The sequence below is a fragment of the Megalobrama amblycephala genome, linkage group LG6 (genome assembly GCF_018812025.1).
Source record: "Megalobrama amblycephala isolate DHTTF-2021 linkage group LG6, ASM1881202v1, whole genome shotgun sequence".
NCBI lineage: Eukaryota > Metazoa > Chordata > Actinopteri > Cypriniformes > Xenocyprididae > Megalobrama > Megalobrama amblycephala.
In genome coordinates, this window is record NC_063049.1 from 22,676,695 (window position 1) to 22,695,606 (window position 18,912).

An 18,912-nucleotide genomic window follows, 5' to 3' on the forward strand; every position below is an offset into this window, starting at 1 on the left:
CTCGGCACAGCTCGTCAGCGCGGATGAATCTAATGCTTGCTGTCAGTCACCGCACCGGTGTGGATACTGAACTTCAGAATCACAGATTCTACATCTTGAAAGTATGACAAATATAAGAATTTTCACTGGAAAATGTCATCTGAACATGTAAGTAACATTTCTGCCACTTTTGTTCTGACCAACTGAGGAAAAAAGCATTAGGCCTACAATAAATCGCGCTGCCAATGATGATTAAATCTAACGATGGCTTAGCTCGGATCATGCCAAACCGTGCAAATTATTATTACTGTTATATTGTTCTCAAATTGTTAATGTTAACAACATCAGCATTGCATGACTATGTGTATATTAGCGTTACCTGTAGATTTCAATTTCTGTAGCCACTCGCAGTCCAAAGTCTTTTGCTTTTTGACTACGGGTGAATCTCCAGTTATCACTGATGATTGTCATTTGGACCTTTCTGGATTACAATCCGCCATCAAAATAATAAGTTTAATTATTTCAGCTGCTGTGAGAAAATGCTATAAATGTGCCGCTACCAGCAGCATCCTCACGTGATAAAACCGATTAGCCTGGATGGGACTCCTTCCTTTCTGTTTACGGACGTGACGTAATGACGCACAGAGGACCTGCTGCATGCTCGAATTTCCTGCGGAAATCCACCATGTCGCTCTTATTATAAAACATTATTACAAGCTTACCGTTGTGAATCGAGCTAAGATAATGAGATAGTTTTGAACACTGCCTGGTTATGTAGGCTACTTACTCAAAAATTGATTTTGGATAATTTTTAACCAAAAAAAAGTTACGGACTGCAGCTTTAAAGACCTGATCCTTTTGTTATAAAATAAAGTTACAAAATCTGTCACAGGGAAAAAATAAAATAATGTTAAAACTCCGGTCAACCAGGAATGTCAGGAATTTCCACCTACCATCTCAAAGCTGGAGCTGCACCTTGATTGTATGTAATATACAACAGGGCCTGAACAGGATGTTTGATTTTTTTGCACACAATTTTGCCACAACGCTGTAAATTCCCTCACACATCTTAAATATATTAAATGGCAAGGGTAGAAGTACAATCCAATATAAATATAAAAAAAAAAAAAAAATCAACTTAACAATTACACTACCAACAATTATATCCGCAGAAAGCACATAAATACAAAAAGCAGTAAAATACAAAATAATAAGCCTAATTAGGAATAATAATGATATTTGGAAACAAACATAAAATAAAATTTAAAAAGTTAAAGTTGTAATGAAATATTTAATACAGTTATTCAATTTAGCAGTTTTAGTATGCTCTCTTTTTTATTTTTGTAAAGTTAAAAAAACACTACAGTAGTTTGACTGCAACCAAAAACAAATGCTGAAGAGAAAACCACTGTATAGAAGCTCCATGTCTCTCAGTCCAAAGCCTAAGACCAAGACGCCAGCTCAATCTCATAAACATAAAACCCATTTGGTTTTTTCTTAGTGTTTATTTAAAAGTCACTGTCCCTTCAAAATCTCCTTGAACATCTCAAAATATAATTTCATAGTCAAGCATTACTAATAAGCAAAGCATACTCTGAAATTAGGAGAAACGTTAAAAACAATTCCACATGCTGCAATGAACAGAGACAAATAGCTCGCTTCTCAGGTGGACTCTTAAATAAACAGATACACTCAAGCTAACAATTTCCAGTATTCATTGCTACATGACAATTATACGTTTAAAATTAGACAAACTTTGGTGTAGACAACAGGAGAAACTTGTAAAAAAAAAAAAAATCCACTGCAAAAGGACTCAATTCACACAGAGTCGATTGGATAACTACTTTACCTACGTAATAAAAATCCCTTCTCATACAAACATTCAACCCAAGCAGTCTGTCATTTCCAAGTGGGAGTCTTGTACAAAAACGTCTCTCCCTATACTGATATTTGCATTTGCAGGAGCACTAAATAGTTGGAGCAGATAACTGGTTAGAAAGAAATGAAAGAGCTGATAGAACAATAAGCCAATATACTGGAGAGGAGGACCACTGATAAACAGGCTTGATTAAGTGGGAAAGTGCTTGTAACTTTTTGAACAGAGCTGCATTTTTTCCCTTTATACTGAGCCACTGTTCTAAAGACATTTTGAGCTTGAATGAACACTGCATTCTTTTATCACTTTTAGCCCGGAGTGGATACAGCTCATCTAGTGTCAAATCAGTGGGCACAGCTACTGTTTTAGGATCGGGTGGCCTGGAGCTGGAGTGTATATCGTCAGATGATTATGAACTGAGAAATAAGGCATGTGACTGATATGAATATATCCCTTTAGAGAGGGTGCGTCCAAATATTCTACACGTTCTGAACCTTCATGGCATCCATGGGCCAGCTGTATGAATCCAGAGTGAAGGAGTCGTAGTCAGAGTTATAGATATGGGATAAAACAAAGGCCTCTTTATCTTTAGGTTCAGGGTACGAGGAGGCAGTGCCCTGCTTGTAGGCATTGTCCACAATCTGAAGAAAAAGAGGGGTTTGGGAGGAAAGAATAAAACAGTAAGGGAACAATAAGTTATTGCTTTACTGCATTGTACAGTGACAGATTTGCTCATGTTTGCTATTAACAACTTGTGTAAAGACAAAATTCATCCATTTGTGATAACTTTAATTGGGATTTTTAGGGAATATAACTGATCCCATTAAGTTTACAAACTTCATGGCATCAAATCTTTGGTAGACATTCAAGTTTTGCTTGAATCTGATTATTGTTGAGGGGAATCTTCAGCATCATTACTCCAGATCCAGTGTCACATAATCCTTCAGAAATCATTCTAATATGCTGTTTTGCTGCTCAAGAAACATTTATTATTATTATTATCTGTGTTCAAAATAGTTTTACTGCTTAATATTTTGTGGATATATTTTTCAGTATTCTCTGGTGAATAAAAATTCCAAAAACATTTATTTGAAATTGAAATCTTTTGTTACATTATTGTTTTTACTGTCACTTTTGATCAATTTAATGCATCCCAAAAAAAAATCTTACAGTCCCCAAACTTTTTAATGGTAGTGTACTTTGCTATAATATAATCTCTTAATTTAGCATGTTCTCATTCCATATTTCTTATGGGTGCCAAAATGTAGAGTTGGCTAAGAATCAATGTCTTAATTTAATAAAACAACATTGTTCTGTATGCTAATAAATTTAGATTTTGTGCTAATGATTTTTTAGTTCACTAGCAGTAGTGCTAACATCTGAAAAAGTAACTGTACAGCACTGTTTTACTCTGAAATCTGACCTGACAGCTCTTACAACCTACTTTGCTATATTAATAAATCTCTTAATTTAGCATGGTCTCATTCCATATTTGTTATGGGTGCCAAAATGTAGAGTTGGCTAATGAGATCTGTTCTTGAAGTAATCATCATCTGGATATGGGGACAGTTACTGACCTTAACAGCAATTTTGAATGACACTTCTCTGATGGTATTCAGAGGAGGATACAGTCTACCCTCAGCCAGATTCTCCTCAGTAACCATGTCAGATATTGCCTAAAAGAGAAATCAAAGCCTTCATTTTATCTTTCACATTAAATTTGTTATTGATGTACTACTGAAGCAAACATTCATGTTTACTATTGTTGCGTGTTTACTATTCATGTGCGTTTACCTCTGCTGTAGTAAGGAAAATGTCATCTGAGATGTGGCGAACACCACAGGCGATGACTCCCAGTGCTACTCCAGGGAACACATAAGCATTGTTTCCCTGGCCAGGGTAGAAGCTGCGCCCATCTGCCAAAGTGACCTTTTTAAAGGGGCTTCCGCTTGCAAATATGCCCCTTCCCTGTGACACACACACACACACACACACACACACACACACACACGTCCTTTTAACTGATCTGAAGCATTTAGTCTAAAACTGCTATATGGGATGCTATAATAAGAGTCCATTAGTTAAAAGGATAGTTCACCTAAAAATGTCATCATTTACTCACCCTCAAGTAGTTCCAGACCTTTATGAATTTATTTGTTCTGCTGAACACAAAGGAAGATATTTGGCAGTAACCAAACATATCTCACCCTCCATTTATTACCATAGTATTTATTTGTCCTTCTATGGTAGTCAATGGGGGGGGGGGGGGTAAGATCTGTTTGGTTACTGACATTCTTCCAAATATCTTCCTTTGTGTTCAGCAGAACAAATAAATTCATAAAGGCTTAGAACTACTTGAGGGTGAGTGAATGATGACAGAATTTTTCATTTTTGGGTGAACTATCCTTTTAACATCCCTCTGACCAGTTTTATTCATTTGATTTCAATGAGGATTACCTCAGTAAGTGTGTAACACTGCTCTGCTGTGCACTCAGCTTTGCTTGTGGGATTGCTGAGGGCAAAAATAATTGGACGTTCATTGTAAGTAGCCATGTTCTTGATGATCTTCTCAGTAAAAGCACCACCTATTGCAGCCACACCTGTACATGGGATTATAAATGACAAACTTCATACCAAAACATTTTCAAACAGTTAAAGTATTATGCATTTAACTTTTTTTTATTTTATTTTACAAGACAAAAATAAGACATTGTAATACATATTAGAGCATATAAAACAAAGAGTACCAACAATAACTAAAATACAAAAAGAAAATGTTTACAAAAAAAAGAATACAAAGTAAGGGGGGGGTAAGATCTGTTTGGTTACTGACATTCTTCCAAATATCTTCCTTTGTGTTCAGCAGAACAAATAAATTCATAAAGGCTTAGAACTACTTGAGGGTGAGTGAATGATGACAGAATTTTTCATTATAAATGACAAACTTCATACCAAAACATTTTCAAACAGTTAAAGTATTATGCATTTAACTTTTTTTTATTTTATTTTACAAGACAAAAATAAGACATTGTAATACATATTAGAGCATATAAAACAAAGAGTACCAACAATAACTAAAATACAAAAAGAAAATGTTTACAAAAAAAAGAATACAAAGTACTACATATTATTAGGGCAGTTATATGAACTTGAAAAGCTTCAGAATTTGTATTGTTTTTATAAGCTTTTTGTTTTGTGATCTCATGTTTGAAAGAGTTTCAAAATATATTGTGAGATCGGTGTTATAAAATGTAATATATGAGGGTTTCTTTTGAGTTATTTTTGTCTTATGAATATAAAACTTTGCCAAAATAATTAAAAGATTAATAACATAAATTTTGTTTTTGAGAAAAATACGGGTTTTGAAAACAAAGTAAAATGTCATGGGGTTCTAAATTAATGCATTTAACATTATTAACAGAAATATATTGAGTTTTGTAAAAATCTAAATGTCTTTATGCCCCCTAATGGCTTCAATATGCCATTGCAATTCTTACAGTATAAATAAAAACTATGAGATTCACCAAGCACCATTCTAACTATAAAACATGAGACAGGGGAGAAATATCTCCAATCCTTCAGTTTCATAACCAACCAATCTGAAAAAAATATATATTTTTTGGTAGTTTAAAAATGGAGCTAAAATTATAAAACTGGTATAGAATGGATTCAAACACTCCTTACCAATTATCGCTGTGGGCTTAATAGTTTCCACCACTTCCTCCAGAGTCTTTATGTGCGGATGCTCGTGTGCAAATTCTTCCTTCTCATGGTTCAGATGACTTCTGCCCTAAATGGCCAAATGACACAAAATAACAGTTTTGGTATAACGTTTAATTGTGGAGGTGTTCAAATGCAGTATATTGCTGTAATTTATGCAATGACATTTTCAATTAAGCCTACATGCATTTGTATATTCAGATGTAGAGTAGGAGGACAAATATAGCTTGAATGAAAGAAATGCCAAAAAAGACAAGCTAGTGTGGGTTTGATTGTTACCTTGACAATTAGGCCTTTGGAATCCACCATCCAAATCCTCTTGGCCGCCTCAGCATGAGGTATACCTTCCTTGGCCATGGCCATTATCAGTAAGTGAGCAATGCCCAAGGCAGCCTGGTTATATGACAGACACAGACCAAACACATCTGATAATCCTGGAATAACTAGTGTAAAGGCCAGTTTGCAATTCTCACCATGAAAGATAACTATAAAGATAATAATAATTATATTAGTGTCCACACCAGCGGACAATATTGTTCTGTTTATTCTGTTTGCACACTCCAGGTTTGACATCTGCTGCTTTAAATGCTTGAGCTCTTAAAAGCAAAATGGATTCTGATTAGCTGTCAAAAAAAAAATCATTCTAAAAACTATATCTTTACTCTGTTATCGTTATAGCTGTGGTGTGGACTCTATTCTTTTATATTTAAAAAGATTTTTAGAAAATATATCTTTATCATTATAGTTATTGTCCTTGGTGTGAATGGGTCTTAAGCTTGTAAGTATTTTGTATTTGCTATTTCTCAGTAAAATTTTGTAGTATCTTTCAGTTGAATGCACATTACCTCTCCTGCTCCCTGAAATACGAACTTGTGGTCAGAGAGTTTATTCTTTGTGATCTTAAGAGCAGCAAGGATCCCAGCAACAGCAACAGAAGCTGTGCCTGAAAAGGGAGAGAAAGAGATAAGCAAACACTTTTATGGCTTTTAATAAAAGTAAGACTACAATTTTCCATTATAAAGAATGCAAATCATTAGTCATGTGTAATATATTTGATATTACAGTGTGCATAATTACCCTGGATATCATCATTGAAGGTGCAATAACGGTTGCGGTATTTATTGAGAATACGAAAGGCATTGCTGTTGGCAAAATCCTCAAACTGAATTAGACAATTCATCCCATACCTGAAACAAAAGATAGAAAGAATTTGGGAGTATTTAACACACATTATCTTACCCTCTAGTTAACTTGTTGTAAAACATTGAGTCAGTGAGATCACATCTGATTCATGAACAAATCATTCATACAAGATCTGTGAACTGGATCAATTGATTCACCAAAAATATCAGCTCAAAGCAATGACTTTAACAACATGATGGTGAGTAAATGATCTTTCATTTCAGAATTTAAGTTTAAACATACTTGTCAGTGACAGCTTGCATGAACTCATCAATGAGGTCATCGTATTCTTTGCCTCTCACTCTTTTGTGCTTCAAACCAATGTACAAGGGGTCATCCAAGAGAGTCTGAACAAAAACAAACATGTGTTAAAAATAGACAACAGGGTTACAATAGGACAACCATGTTTGTAAATCCAATGAAACATATAAACTACAGAGTATACACTACCATGTTTGGGGTCAGTAAGATTTTTTTTTTTTTCCTGAAAGAAATAACTTTTTTTATTCAACAAGGATGCATTAAATTGATCAAAAGTGACAGTGAAGACATTTATATTGTTACAAAAGACTGTTACTTTAAATAGTATTAATATTTCACAACATTACTGTTTTTACTGTATTTTTTAAGCACATAAGTGCTACTTTGGTGCACACATGAGACTTCAAAAACACAAAAACTTGCCGACCCCAAACTTTTGAACAGTAGTGTAATTATGCTAATTTTATTTTACCTGATTATCAGTGCCCACATCTAGCAGCACAGGCAGGCACTGCTGAGGTGGCACTCCTCCGCATGCTGTATACAGAGCTAGTTTGCCCACTGGGATGCCCATTCCATAGCTGCCCAGGTCTCCTAAGCCCAGGATTCGTTCTCCATCCGTCACAACAATGGCCTATTAATGCACATAACAATGAAATGACCATCTACTGGCACTGAATGACACTTAATCACACTGCACATACCTTAATGTCCTCCTCTGGCCATGTGTTTAGCATGGTGGCAATATGCCCCTTGTCATGGATGGTGATGAACAGTCCTCTAAAGGGAAAAAAAACAAAAAACAGATGAAATCACGTGGCCCTTATATGTTCAGTTTTTTCCTCTTGCAGCTAAGAAAAACTGGTTGGACTGGTCTGTGTGTTTATAAAGCATTTTATTCAGAATTGGTCTCACTAAACAAGTTGTTCCAGGTCCAGAGAATGTATATACCTCACCTTGGTCTTCTGAAAGCAAGGCCATACTGTTGGCAGGCCAGGCCAACTGTAGGAGTATAGACAATTGGCATGAACTCTTCAATGTCAGAGGTCAACACACGATAGAAAAGCTTCTCGTTCCTGTCCTGTAGGGTCATCAGCAATATGTATCTGCAGAGTTAGAATGGTTATTTTGAGTATTAATGGGAAATGAACCAACAAAAGTGTCATCACTGTGCTTTTCATTGGCATTAATCAGGCCGAGTTTATCAAGAATGTTTCAATCGAAGTTCGGTTACTTGTCGAGAGGGTTACTGCGCGTCTCGTAGCTCTTCATGACACGAAGCACTTGGACATCCTGAGAGAGGAAACAGGGAGGAAGAAGGCCGTGGATTCCCAGCTGTAACCTCTCCTCCAGGGTGAACGCCATGCCCTGTTAACAGCACCATAACTTCATTAACAACATGTGTCAGCTGCAAATGTAAAAGAAAACTGCACACTCCTCCTACAGTCTGGTTGGAATACAAATTATCACCCTGCAAGTGGGTCTGCACTAGGGCAAGCTTCCAGCTTAGGGTAGATGCATCACATGTTGGATCTATTTATTTCTGACCAATGGGAAGCAAGCATGGCCACCCTCCCCTGTTAGATTCTCCACTCACTGTTTACGTCTAACAGTTTCCATCCATCATGGCTTTAAAGTTTTACACTTTTCAATTATACCCATTCCTCATCCCCTAACTTATTCTGACTTAAAAGTCTTTGCAAACAGGATACAGAATGTGAAAAAAACATTTACATATTTCCACTACCCATCCAAAAGTGCTTTGCAAAACTCCTGAGTCATATCCTGCAAATCTGCATTGATTCATAACCTCCCCTCGATGCTTCATAATGCTTGGTCAGACTTTGCATTCAGATTAAAGATCTCACAATGCCACTTTCATATTTTCTTATCTCTGGGGACTTTGGCATTACTAAATGTTATAAAATCACATCAAAGCACTGGCTGCTGATAATCTAGTACCTGCTTTGTCACGTAGATCATGTCTGCAGAGTTTTTGGGCACTAAAGATGCTTACTTTGTTCAAGTGGGGGTTCCTGGTGATATCATAGCCTCGTTTTTTGGTGAAGACGGTGCCCTTGGAGTTCACACCTGTGTGACAGACCCTCACTGCCCCTACGATAGCAGGAGAGAGTGACAGGGGACTGGAGAAAACCCTGCACAAAGCCAGCGCACTCTTACCCGAGATAGAGTTCATGATTCCTGCAAAATGAGAGAATTCGGGTTCAGAGAGATTTCTTTTGGAAATTTCATTATGGTAATCATGGTTTCTGCCAAAAAAAAAAAAAAAACAGGGGCAAGTTACATAAACACAGCCATGTTAAGACTGTCTGACCAACAAGCAGTTAACCAAGGTAATCAGTCTTTTCAGATTCAAATTAGACTAATCTACATATTTTAGTAACTTTTAAAGTTAGATGACCAACTAGTAAGGTAGTTTAAACAGTTTTTGCATCTGGCTACAGTTATTTCTGGTTTACAGCTTGTAGACCACCTTAGAGCAGCAAAAAATCCAACCATTAGATGTTCAAGCTGGTTTTTGTAACATGTTAGTTGATAATCCAACAAAATAATTTTACAGTAATAAGAATAACTCTTATAGCAATCATATGTGGTCACCATGGTAATTAATTTTACTATAACGGGCTGTCGCAGTGCAAAGAATGAATTATAAATACAAATTTTGCAGGTCCAGCAACTTCGTCCTCTCCAACTGTAAACAAGGCCTTTAGGTGGAACACAAATAGTCACACACATGCATTATGTATTGTATTATGTAGATTGTATCTGTAGATGTTCCCTACGCTTCTTCAGTTGAACAAAATTAAATGTTTGAGGCCAAATGCACATTACGGAGAGGTTCAGCATTGTCATTGTTCTGTAAGACATTTGTTTACAAGCAAAGGCGCGTACCTGAGAACAGCCAGTCCACCGGCACCTTCTGCTTCACTAGGTTGAATCCAAACGCTGACCTGCTGTTGCTGCCTGTCTCCACTGACACGCGTTATCTGTAGATGATGTTGAAATCCACAGATATGAACGATCCAGGTTTGTTTGACATTGACGCTTTCGCTTCCCAAAGCTCTCGCCTTGGGCCCGCCCCCATTTGGACAGAAGTGGCCAATAGGATGAGGCGATGCGAGTGACGGAGTTTCCATACAAACGGAAGATTTGTAGACCTGTCTGGCCGTTCCCACATCTTTTTGTTTGTTCAAACGTTTGCATTTTACATTTACTGAATAAAAAGACACTTTATCGTGTACGTGCACGTCAAACATGTTCTTATAAATTAAGTTGTGTGGACAATCTTCTAGACTGCATTTCTAGGACCCTAGTGTTTGTGACGGCGCCATCTTTAAATATTTTAACAGGGTTACCAATGGGTAGGTTTAGGGCTAGGGGTTGGTTAGGACAATATATCAATTAAATTGAATCAATAGCATTACAAACGGGTAGGTTTAGGGCTAGGGGTTGGTTAGTACAATATATAAATGAAACTTAATTAATTAAACAAATAAATCATTGCTAGGATCCTAGAACTGCGGTCCTAGAAATGAAAATGCAGCCTCCGGTATTGCAGGCAGATGCTACAAAAAACACAAAAGACTCCATAAACCACTTATTCTTCCTTAATAAAAGTACTATAATGAAGCATATTGTTATTATTAAAAAATAATTTAGTTGACATAGAAAAGTGCACATTTCTGCATAAAAGTAAATACTGGAAAGTATTCAAAAGTTCAAAAATCTATAGTCAAAAAACATGAAAAAGTAACTTTATTGCAGTTTCCATCCAGTGTCTACATCACTTCTCAGCACGAGAAAAAATTGGAAACTTTTGGTGCAGTTCATGTAGCTTTTGAGTACAAGTTATAGAAAGGTCATGCTCTTTTTTAAAATCTAACTAATAATAACACATATGTACTCATAAATACTCAAATATAAAACTGAAATCTTCCCAAGGATTGTATTTGGATAACAGCACCATGAAAAGACAACAAACAAAGCAACTAAACCAATATTAAAACTACTCCAGACAAAGACCAACTAAAAGTAAACAGAAAACCCAAATGAACCAAAGAGGCTTTTTTATGTACAACCTTCATTGAAGTGCCATTAGGGTCTCATCTATAAATTGTATTGATCAAAAAGCAAAAACCTTACTGTGGTTAAAAATTAAACAATGTACAGTGAAAACCGTGAAAAGTTACACTGGCAGTATAAAACAAAGAAATATTTTCAACTGATCACATAATATTTAAAATTGATTATATAAAATGAGATGTGTAAAGAAAAAACATGTACAGTGCATTTACTGTCTTCCAGGGGTCTATTGCAGGCCATCTGTGATCACTGGTTAATTCTTGTGCTAAAGTGCAATATTAGTCCCAATGACAGTAGTCTAGTAGATGTTAGATGCTGGATAAGGACAGATCAGGCTGGAAATGAAGGACGAGGACTTAGATCACAACGCTCGTGCCACTGCGAGAGCTCTTATCCTGTAACAGAGATTATTTATGATAAGACAAACAATAATTATTTATATGTACTTTTATGGAGAAGACTCTTTTTTTATGGAACTGGATTAAATATTTTTTAATGTTCTGAACCCAATCTGACTTCTGACCTGTAATGCTGCCTGAATCATATATCATGCACTGTTCGTTTTGTTGGCCAGAGGAGAACTGGCCCCCTGACTGAGCCTGGTTTCTCCCAAGGTTTTTTTCTCCATTCTGTCACGTGTTGGAGTTTGGCTTCCTTGCCTTGCTTAACTGAGGACACGTAATTTTCAATAATATTACTGATCTGCCTGCATTGGCACCGTTTTTGCGAACTGAACTGAGCTGGAGGATTTCTCCAGAGCTGCTGTATAGATAAATGAACTAAATTAATAACTAATGATTTTTACAATGGAAATGAATCAATACTGAACTTACTTAAGCTGGACAATGACAATGATATTCTTCTAGAGCTGCTATACAGCCAAAATTATGTTTCCTGCTATCACTGTAAAGCTGCTTTGAAACAATCTGCATTATATTATATTATATATATATATATATATATATATATATATGGTTACTTGACTATTGAAAGTGACTTAAAAAATACAAAAAATGTTATTTATTTTTGTTCAAATCACATGCACTCTCAGCAAACCCAAGGGATAGTTTTATATTAATAAGTGAAACTGTCACAATTTACTCACCCTCATTTCATTCTAAACCTGTATGACTTTCTTTCTTCTGAGGAACACAAAAGATGATATTTTGAAGAAAAGATTTTACTCATAAACAAGACATTTTTCAGAATACCTTCTTTTGTGTTAGCAGAAGATAGAAAGTCATACCGATTTGGAAAAACACGAGGGCGAGTAAATGATGATAGAATTTTCCTTTTTAAGTGAACTATCCCGTTTTTTGAGAGCACAGTATTAATCACAGCCTCTTAGTGATGAACAAATCATACATCTTCATATTCTTACCGAGAAATGGTCACTTCTCCTGCTGTGGCCAGTTATTATGTCAATGGAAGAGTAAGCTGGAGGTTTCTCAGATAGTCTCCCTTGAGATCGCTTTCCTTTTCTATAACTGTCCTCTTCGTCTGAACTCCAGGAGCCCCTACGCGGTGAAGGCGAATAGCTCCTGTCTCTATGGTTTGTCGCACGCTCCAACTCCTCCAGCAGCTCCCCTTTACTGCGAACACGTGGACGAGACCTATCCGAATCTCCCCTGCGTCCTGCTGAACCTCGACCTCCACGCCTATTATCCCAGTCTGACTCATCACTGTAGCTGCGTGGGATCCCTCTCTGTGAATTATCACGATGATGACCATTGCGGTTAGAGCTACTGCTGGACTGACTAGACTGCCGGGGTCTTCCACCATCATTGCCCCGCCGAGAGCTTTGTTTCACTCGGCCAACGATGGGAGGCAGCTGGATGACCCTGCGCTCGACACCTTGGACACCCATCTCATCCAGGGCTGAGAGCATGCTGGGCGCCCTGGCTGAAAAAGTCACAGCTTGGTGGGCGGGTTGAGGTGGTTGCGTTACATATTGGGGTTGTGGGGCTGCATACTGATGTTGAAGATTTTGGTGCATGACTCCTGTGTAATGATGTTGAGGTTGAAGCATCGGGGCGGCCACATCCATCCCTCTTACTTGGGTCTCAAGAAAATCTAACACTTGGTTATTGCCATGTACACTCCCATTAATGCTGCCATTGGCATGGTATCCATGCTGAGGTACGAATGGTGGTTGATGGGCAGGAATGGCCATCGGGGCCATGGGAAGGTTGTGTTTGGATGAAGGTTCAGAAAAAGACCCTGTTGAAGACATATTATTAGTGTCACTCTATTACCGTTCTTTGAAGCAGCTACAATGTTATTAGCAGATATTAGTAAGATAACATAGCAGTTATTAGTAAGGACATAATACTGACCTGAATAAAGTAAAGGGTTCCCCTGAGAAGACGGATTTGAGGCAATGGGGGCATAGATGGGCTGGCCATGGAGCCATGGTACCATTGCTTTTTGAGCATCACGCATCATTTTGTGGCGCATCACCGCTAAAAAGACAAATGAACAAATAGAAATATATTTCACTATATTTAAATACAATTAATTAAATTAAATTCAAATTTTATAGGACGGGCTGTCAAAAAAGTCATCTGATATTAGAGATTTTATATATTTTTTATATATTTTATCAGTAATAATAATAATAATTAAATTATGCATTTATTATTATTATATAAATATATAATTATAATACCAACAACAATTAAGTATTATGAACATTATGGATGTTATTATTATTATGTAACAGAATACTTAGATCATAAATAATAATATATATATTTATAAAGCATATTATATTGTCATGGTCTGATTATTTAATTTGTATTGTCAAAAATATATATATTAGGTCCATACAGTATATATATTGTATTAAATATAATATAAATATATATAAATATATATAAAATATATAATAGAATATTTTTGTTATCATTATTTAAATAATGAATATTATGTTGTATTGTTGTAGTACTAATTTAGTTTTCATTGTCAAAAAAGCAAAAAGTGAAAATAGATTCCACATATTTTTATTAATGTTTTATTAATAACAATAAACTATAAAATATTATTAATATTACTGTTCAAATCTTATTAATTAAAAGAATACTTATTATTAATACTCTTAAAATATTTATAATGTATATTATGTAATAGTCGGTCTACTGGGTATGTGTGTGTGTGGGGGGGGGGTGTATATATATGCCATTTTTTTTAAACTATAGTGAATAAACTGTATTAATGAATGAAATGTTCAAGGTGTAAACTTTTCAAACTGTAAAAGGTAAATTTTGGTTTGACTGTGTGTGTGTATATATGTATATATATATATATATATATATCAAACAATTATACGAAGGAACTGACAACCAGAAGAAGTAGAACACTGTGAATATATGTAATAAATTGCCTAGTGTGCTAGATCCACAGAGTCAAAGATACTTCAAAGCGTGCAAATACCTTCTTCTGGGCAGCAGCAAGTACGAGGACAGCAGGGACAACGGACATAGCAGCAGCAGTTCTGAGGACAACACTGGCAGCAGCAGATACAAAGCAGCATGATCAGGAGCAATGCCCCGAGGATGATGAGCAGCACAGTCAGCCAGTCTGGGAGAAAGAGGGGATGAGACCTCATCAGCATCTATAAATGTTTTTTGGTTAAAAGCAAGTCTTTGTGTGTTAATACTTACGATACACAATGAGTCTGATTTCCTTGTCAGAATCTCCCACAACATCACCCGCTGCATCGATGGAGCAGAAATACATGCCGTTGTCCCACCACATGACCTCATTGATTACCAGGTCTGCATCTATTAAACACACATACAAAAAGAACTGATATAACTGATTCAAAGTGATGTGAGATCCTGAATAATGAGCTTTCTAAGACTAGTTTTTGAGATTGTAATACATTGTTTTGCATGACTGTGGTTCTGTGTAAATACATAAAGAAGTGGTTGTCACAGACTGTTTTCTACAGTGTAATTAAATCTATAAAGCCTCCTGTACAATATTTAATAAATGAATGTCTCTGAATTATTAACTGATTGAAACGCAATCTACTACATGCCTTCTGCCTTCTAATTGATAGTCAAAAGTCAAAATCTTAAATGATTTTTATAAACCGAACAATAAGAATAATTTTTAAATTGTTAGTAATATTTCAAGATAAACGTTTACTGGGCTGAAACAAGACTAATCATTTAAATATAATCTTACTAAGACATTATTAGGAGATGTATATAGGAGATAAGTGTAAATCTAGATGTATATATATACACTTGGTATTTATATGCATTTAATGCAAGTAGTCTGCAAGTAGCTGTCAGAATTTCATATCACAATTGCATATTCTTGCTCAGTTTGGACCTCTGAATAAAATTTGTGTTCTTCATATTCTCACTGTATCATCCTATATGAGCCATAAAAAGCCTGATTTACGAAAAAAAAAAAAAATTCTTAAATACTCTAAAAGTTCAATATACTGTTCCATTAAAAAGATATTTTTCTTACTATTATTTAATAAATCAGGCTTTACAGGGTTAAAACATCTTGTTCAGAGGTTAAAGCTCCTGTAGGTCCAGACTCACTGTTTTGCATGGAGATCTTGCGCTCTCGATACTCTGTCCCCAGCATAGCTTCATTGATGCCTCTTTTCTGAATCACTACGCGGACAGTGCGCTGACTGTCTGGACAATCATTGGCTGGGTCCTGCTTCAGACCCAGAGCTGCTTGATATGCTGAAGAAAGAGAGAGAACCACACATGGCCACATCAATCTATTGGGACAATAAAAGCTTTGCTCACAACAGCTTTGCAGCACTCAAGCCTTTTTATATTCAGTTAACCAACACCACTCACCAGTTGAGTAGTATTCCAGCACTGGATCCAAACAGAAGGACTTGTATCGCCATGTGACCAGGACATCTTGCTGGTTCGCAGAGGTGGAATAGTCACAGCGCAGAGTGACAGAAGCAAATAACATTGTGTATCTCTCTGTCTGAGGAACAGTAACCTGGATAGACAACAGCTCTGGGAAGAGAGGGAGAGAGATCAATTAACACACAGTTTGCAATGCATCAGGGTTCCCACACCTTTTGGACAACAATTTTACATTATTTTCACAGTCATTATTATTATCATTATTTTACTCACAAAGAACGATTTTTAACCAATTAAATGTTCTAGAGCTGAGCATAAAAAATAATCTTGCTCATTATACAAATATGAAAGGCTACATTCATTTCCATCACAGCTCCAGGTCTGAAAAAAAAAAAAATCATCACTATTTTAAAAATCTTTACATATATAAACAGAATTAATGTTCAATAAAATATAACATTGAAGCATGAAGCTTGTAAACCACGTGATCTTGTTTATCGGCCTGTCATGTTTGCGTTTGCTAATCATTAACTTCGCCAATGAACAGAATTTTCAGAAAATATTTTAAAAGCGGCATCCTGTGATAGTAAACAAGCCCCTAATGTTCCAGTTTAACGCCTGACAGTTGTTTTGAATAGGAACTTACCTGTTGGAAATACGCAGAGCACGAGCGCAAGCACCTTGAGCTTCACTGTTTCTTTCATGTTTCTCGGTTACACGGAAGTTTTTTTCCTTCACTGTATTTTCCAGAACACAACAAAATCTTATATTTGCGACTCAAACAAATATAGACAATATACGACTGCCATCACGAGCACATCCAGAAATGTTCTTTTTTTACCTGTATTCTCTCGAGTCAGTGTAAACACCTTTGCTCTCTGGAAGCCCGATTACCCTCCCCCATCCCATGATGACGCCAAAAACTACACCCATCAACAGGTGCACAACACCGAGTTAGGTCATGCTATTCTATTAAAGGAGACTCATTATTGATTATTGTTCAACATCAAATTCTTGTTTTTCACATTGATATTATTCTAAATGTGTCATCGCTCAAAATTAAAGGGTTGTTGCATTGTTTACTTTATTCGGTAGAATGAAAAAAATAGATGTTGGTTTCATTTTTAGCATTTAAACACCAGGGGGCGTCACTTGATCGACTCCCTTCACAATATTTTAATTTTGTAGTAACGGACCAGCTGAGAACTACTCAAACCCCAGTAAAACCAGCCAACATTAAATATGCGCTAATTTGCATACGTTTCTAGAACAAAAATCTGAATATTGGATGACGTCAGGTTCAAAATTCTCGTTTAATTTTTTTGGACATATTAAATTCAAAGGTTTTTACAGAGGGAATTTTGGATATCTCTTTTTATCACTCCATAAATCAGAAAATACTATCAACAACCAGAAAAAAATTATTTTCACCATTTTTTTAGGAATAAAACGATGTATAAAATCAGGCAAATTATATATCAACAAATCCCTCTGTAAAAACCTTCAGATAGGAATAAAACTGTTTGTTGTATTTAAGTTCTTCTGAAGAGGAGATTTGTGACTCAGAGCAGGAGAAAAAACTCTTTTTAAGAAAATGGCCTTTAAAGATATTTACTGTAACTGAAATCTATAGATGCAAATAGATAAAGTGCTATAAAATATACACTTAAAAGTGTATTTTGGATGTTTTTTTTCCACCAGTCTGAAAAAACAATTTATGAAAAGCCAAAAAGTACAAAATCTCAAAATTGACAGGTGCCTGAAAAAACATTTTTGCCTGTAGTGTCTCCCCTTAAAGGTAAATTAATTCCAGCTCTAACTTGTGCTCATTCAAACTACTGTAAAATGCCACATATGTGACCACACATTTAATATTAATATGGCGATTTGCTACGTTTTTGTTAACTATAAACTGCCTAAACATTATTATTATTATTATTATTTGAAATCGTTAATAACAAATGTAACTATTAATAACTATCAACTATAGCACAATGTGAGAGTTTTGGGAAAGAGAGCGATACAGAGATCTGAGCGCATAGTTTGAGCACTAAACACCTGCGAGGGCTCCTATCAGATTGTTTCCTGGTATTGTCATCTCATCCTGGAAAGAAGCATCCTTTCCTTTACTGTGTCCTGTCTAGTTTCCTGCTTGGACTTGATTCTGTATTGGTGAAGAAAAAAGAAAAATCGTATTTGTTTTCCTATGTATGTTGAAGCAAGAGGAAAGAGATATTTTCTCATGAAAGGTTATCTGAAAAAATAAAACCAAAGTCCCTTTCAAGGAAAGTCTGCTCACTCGGCGGCCATATTTGCGACGCCTCTAGGCAGGCATCTGTTTGAATGGGGGAATCCTGAAATCTCAAAAACTGCTTGGCGAACTCACAATTAAATAACATATTTCAAATCAGCAACAAAATCTGACATGAACTGTCCCATAAATGTTGTTTCTTATGCTCAAATAGCATTAAAAAAAGCTTATTTTTCAGGCGGTTTCTATGGGAACCAGAGCCCCTAACTGCAGCTGTAGTGACGCAATGACTTTACCAATCAGCGATTGGCTCTTTTACTCAGAAGGCGGGACGTATTCCTCCATGGAATAGACTTTTGTCCTCTGTAGTGGACATTATATTTTAGTGATTTTCTCTGACATCATACATGTCACAGTTTTAAGTCTGGATGTCCTGTAAAGAGCACATTCAGGGCTTTGCAGAGATACCACATTTTTAGAGGTTTTGCCATGAAACAACAACTTCTTGGTCTTTAAATATGACTGAAAATGAAAATTAGCACTCTTATGGAGATATGATAATATTTTGTAATTATAATTTAAATCGGATTAATTTTCAAATTGTTTGCTATAAATCAACATCTCAGGAAAATGTTATGGGGTTTATAATCAAAATATGACTTTCTGTTATGAAAAAAAGACATTGA

At 35.9% G+C, this 18,912-nt stretch overlaps 2 protein-coding genes across 3 annotated transcripts; both read right to left on the reverse strand.

Annotated features, from left to right (window-relative positions):
- Positions 1 to 1,464: 1,464 nt before the first annotated feature.
- me3 (malic enzyme 3, NADP(+)-dependent, mitochondrial) lies at positions 1,465 to 10,151 on the reverse strand. The gene is made up of 15 exons (XM_048193418.1): positions 9,932 to 10,151; positions 9,036 to 9,220; positions 8,253 to 8,386; positions 7,975 to 8,124; positions 7,723 to 7,798; positions 7,491 to 7,652; positions 7,001 to 7,104; positions 6,653 to 6,762; positions 6,421 to 6,518; positions 5,855 to 5,968; positions 5,540 to 5,645; positions 4,313 to 4,455; positions 3,650 to 3,823; positions 3,433 to 3,531; positions 1,465 to 2,496 (listed from the first exon to the last, which is right to left on the reverse strand). Exons 2-15 carry the CDS (start codon positions 9,213 to 9,215, stop codon positions 2,335 to 2,337), a joined length of 1,812 nt encoding a protein of 603 aa, XP_048049375.1. The 5' UTR covers positions 9,216 to 9,220; positions 9,932 to 10,151; the 3' UTR covers positions 1,465 to 2,334.
- A 627-nt stretch (positions 10,152 to 10,778) lies between these two features.
- ildr1b (immunoglobulin-like domain containing receptor 1b) lies at positions 10,779 to 17,063 on the reverse strand. Of its 2 annotated transcripts, XM_048193419.1 has the most exons (9): positions 16,817 to 17,063; positions 16,622 to 16,712; positions 15,955 to 16,125; positions 15,685 to 15,834; positions 14,785 to 14,904; positions 14,555 to 14,701; positions 13,459 to 13,584; positions 12,504 to 13,342; positions 10,779 to 11,517 (listed from the first exon to the last, which is right to left on the reverse strand). In XM_048193419.1, the coding sequence occupies exons 2-9, from the start codon at positions 16,677 to 16,679 to the stop codon at positions 11,479 to 11,481; spliced, it is 1,650 nt and encodes a 549-aa protein (XP_048049376.1). In that variant the 5' UTR covers positions 16,680 to 16,712; positions 16,817 to 17,063; the 3' UTR covers positions 10,779 to 11,478. The 2 variants fall into 2 exon arrangements, with proteins under 2 accessions (XP_048049376.1, XP_048049377.1); XM_048193420.1 differs by having other exon boundaries at positions 16,622 to 16,890.
- Between the last annotated feature and the right edge of the window lie 1,849 nt (positions 17,064 to 18,912).

What these genes read in the sequence shown, in the direction of transcription:
- ildr1b (XM_048193419.1), bottom strand. Translation starts at nt 16,679, where the DNA reads ATGAAAGAAACAGTGAAGCTCAAGGTGCTTGCGCTCGTGCTCTGCGTA. An exon ending in GCTCTGCGTATTTCCAACAG is followed by an intron (nt 16,126 to 16,621) that starts GTAAGTTCCTAT and finishes CTCTCTTCCCAG; the next exon opens with AGCTGTTGTCTATCCAGGTT. An exon ending in GCTGGAATACTACTCAACTG is followed by an intron (nt 15,835 to 15,954) that starts GTGAGTGGTGTT and finishes CTCTTTCTTCAG; the next exon opens with CATATCAAGCAGCTCTGGGT.
- me3 (XM_048193418.1), bottom strand. Translation starts at nt 9,215, where the DNA reads ATGAACTCTATCTCGGGTAAGAGTGCGCTGGCTTTGTGCAGGGTTTTC. An exon ending in CGCAGTAACCCTCTCGACAA is followed by an intron (nt 8,125 to 8,252) that starts GTAACCGAACTT and finishes CTAACTCTGCAG; the next exon opens with ATACATATTGCTGATGACCC. An exon ending in ATGTGGGCACTGATAATCAG is followed by an intron (nt 7,105 to 7,490) that starts GTAAAATAAAAT and finishes GTTTTTGTTCAG; the next exon opens with ACTCTCTTGGATGACCCCTT.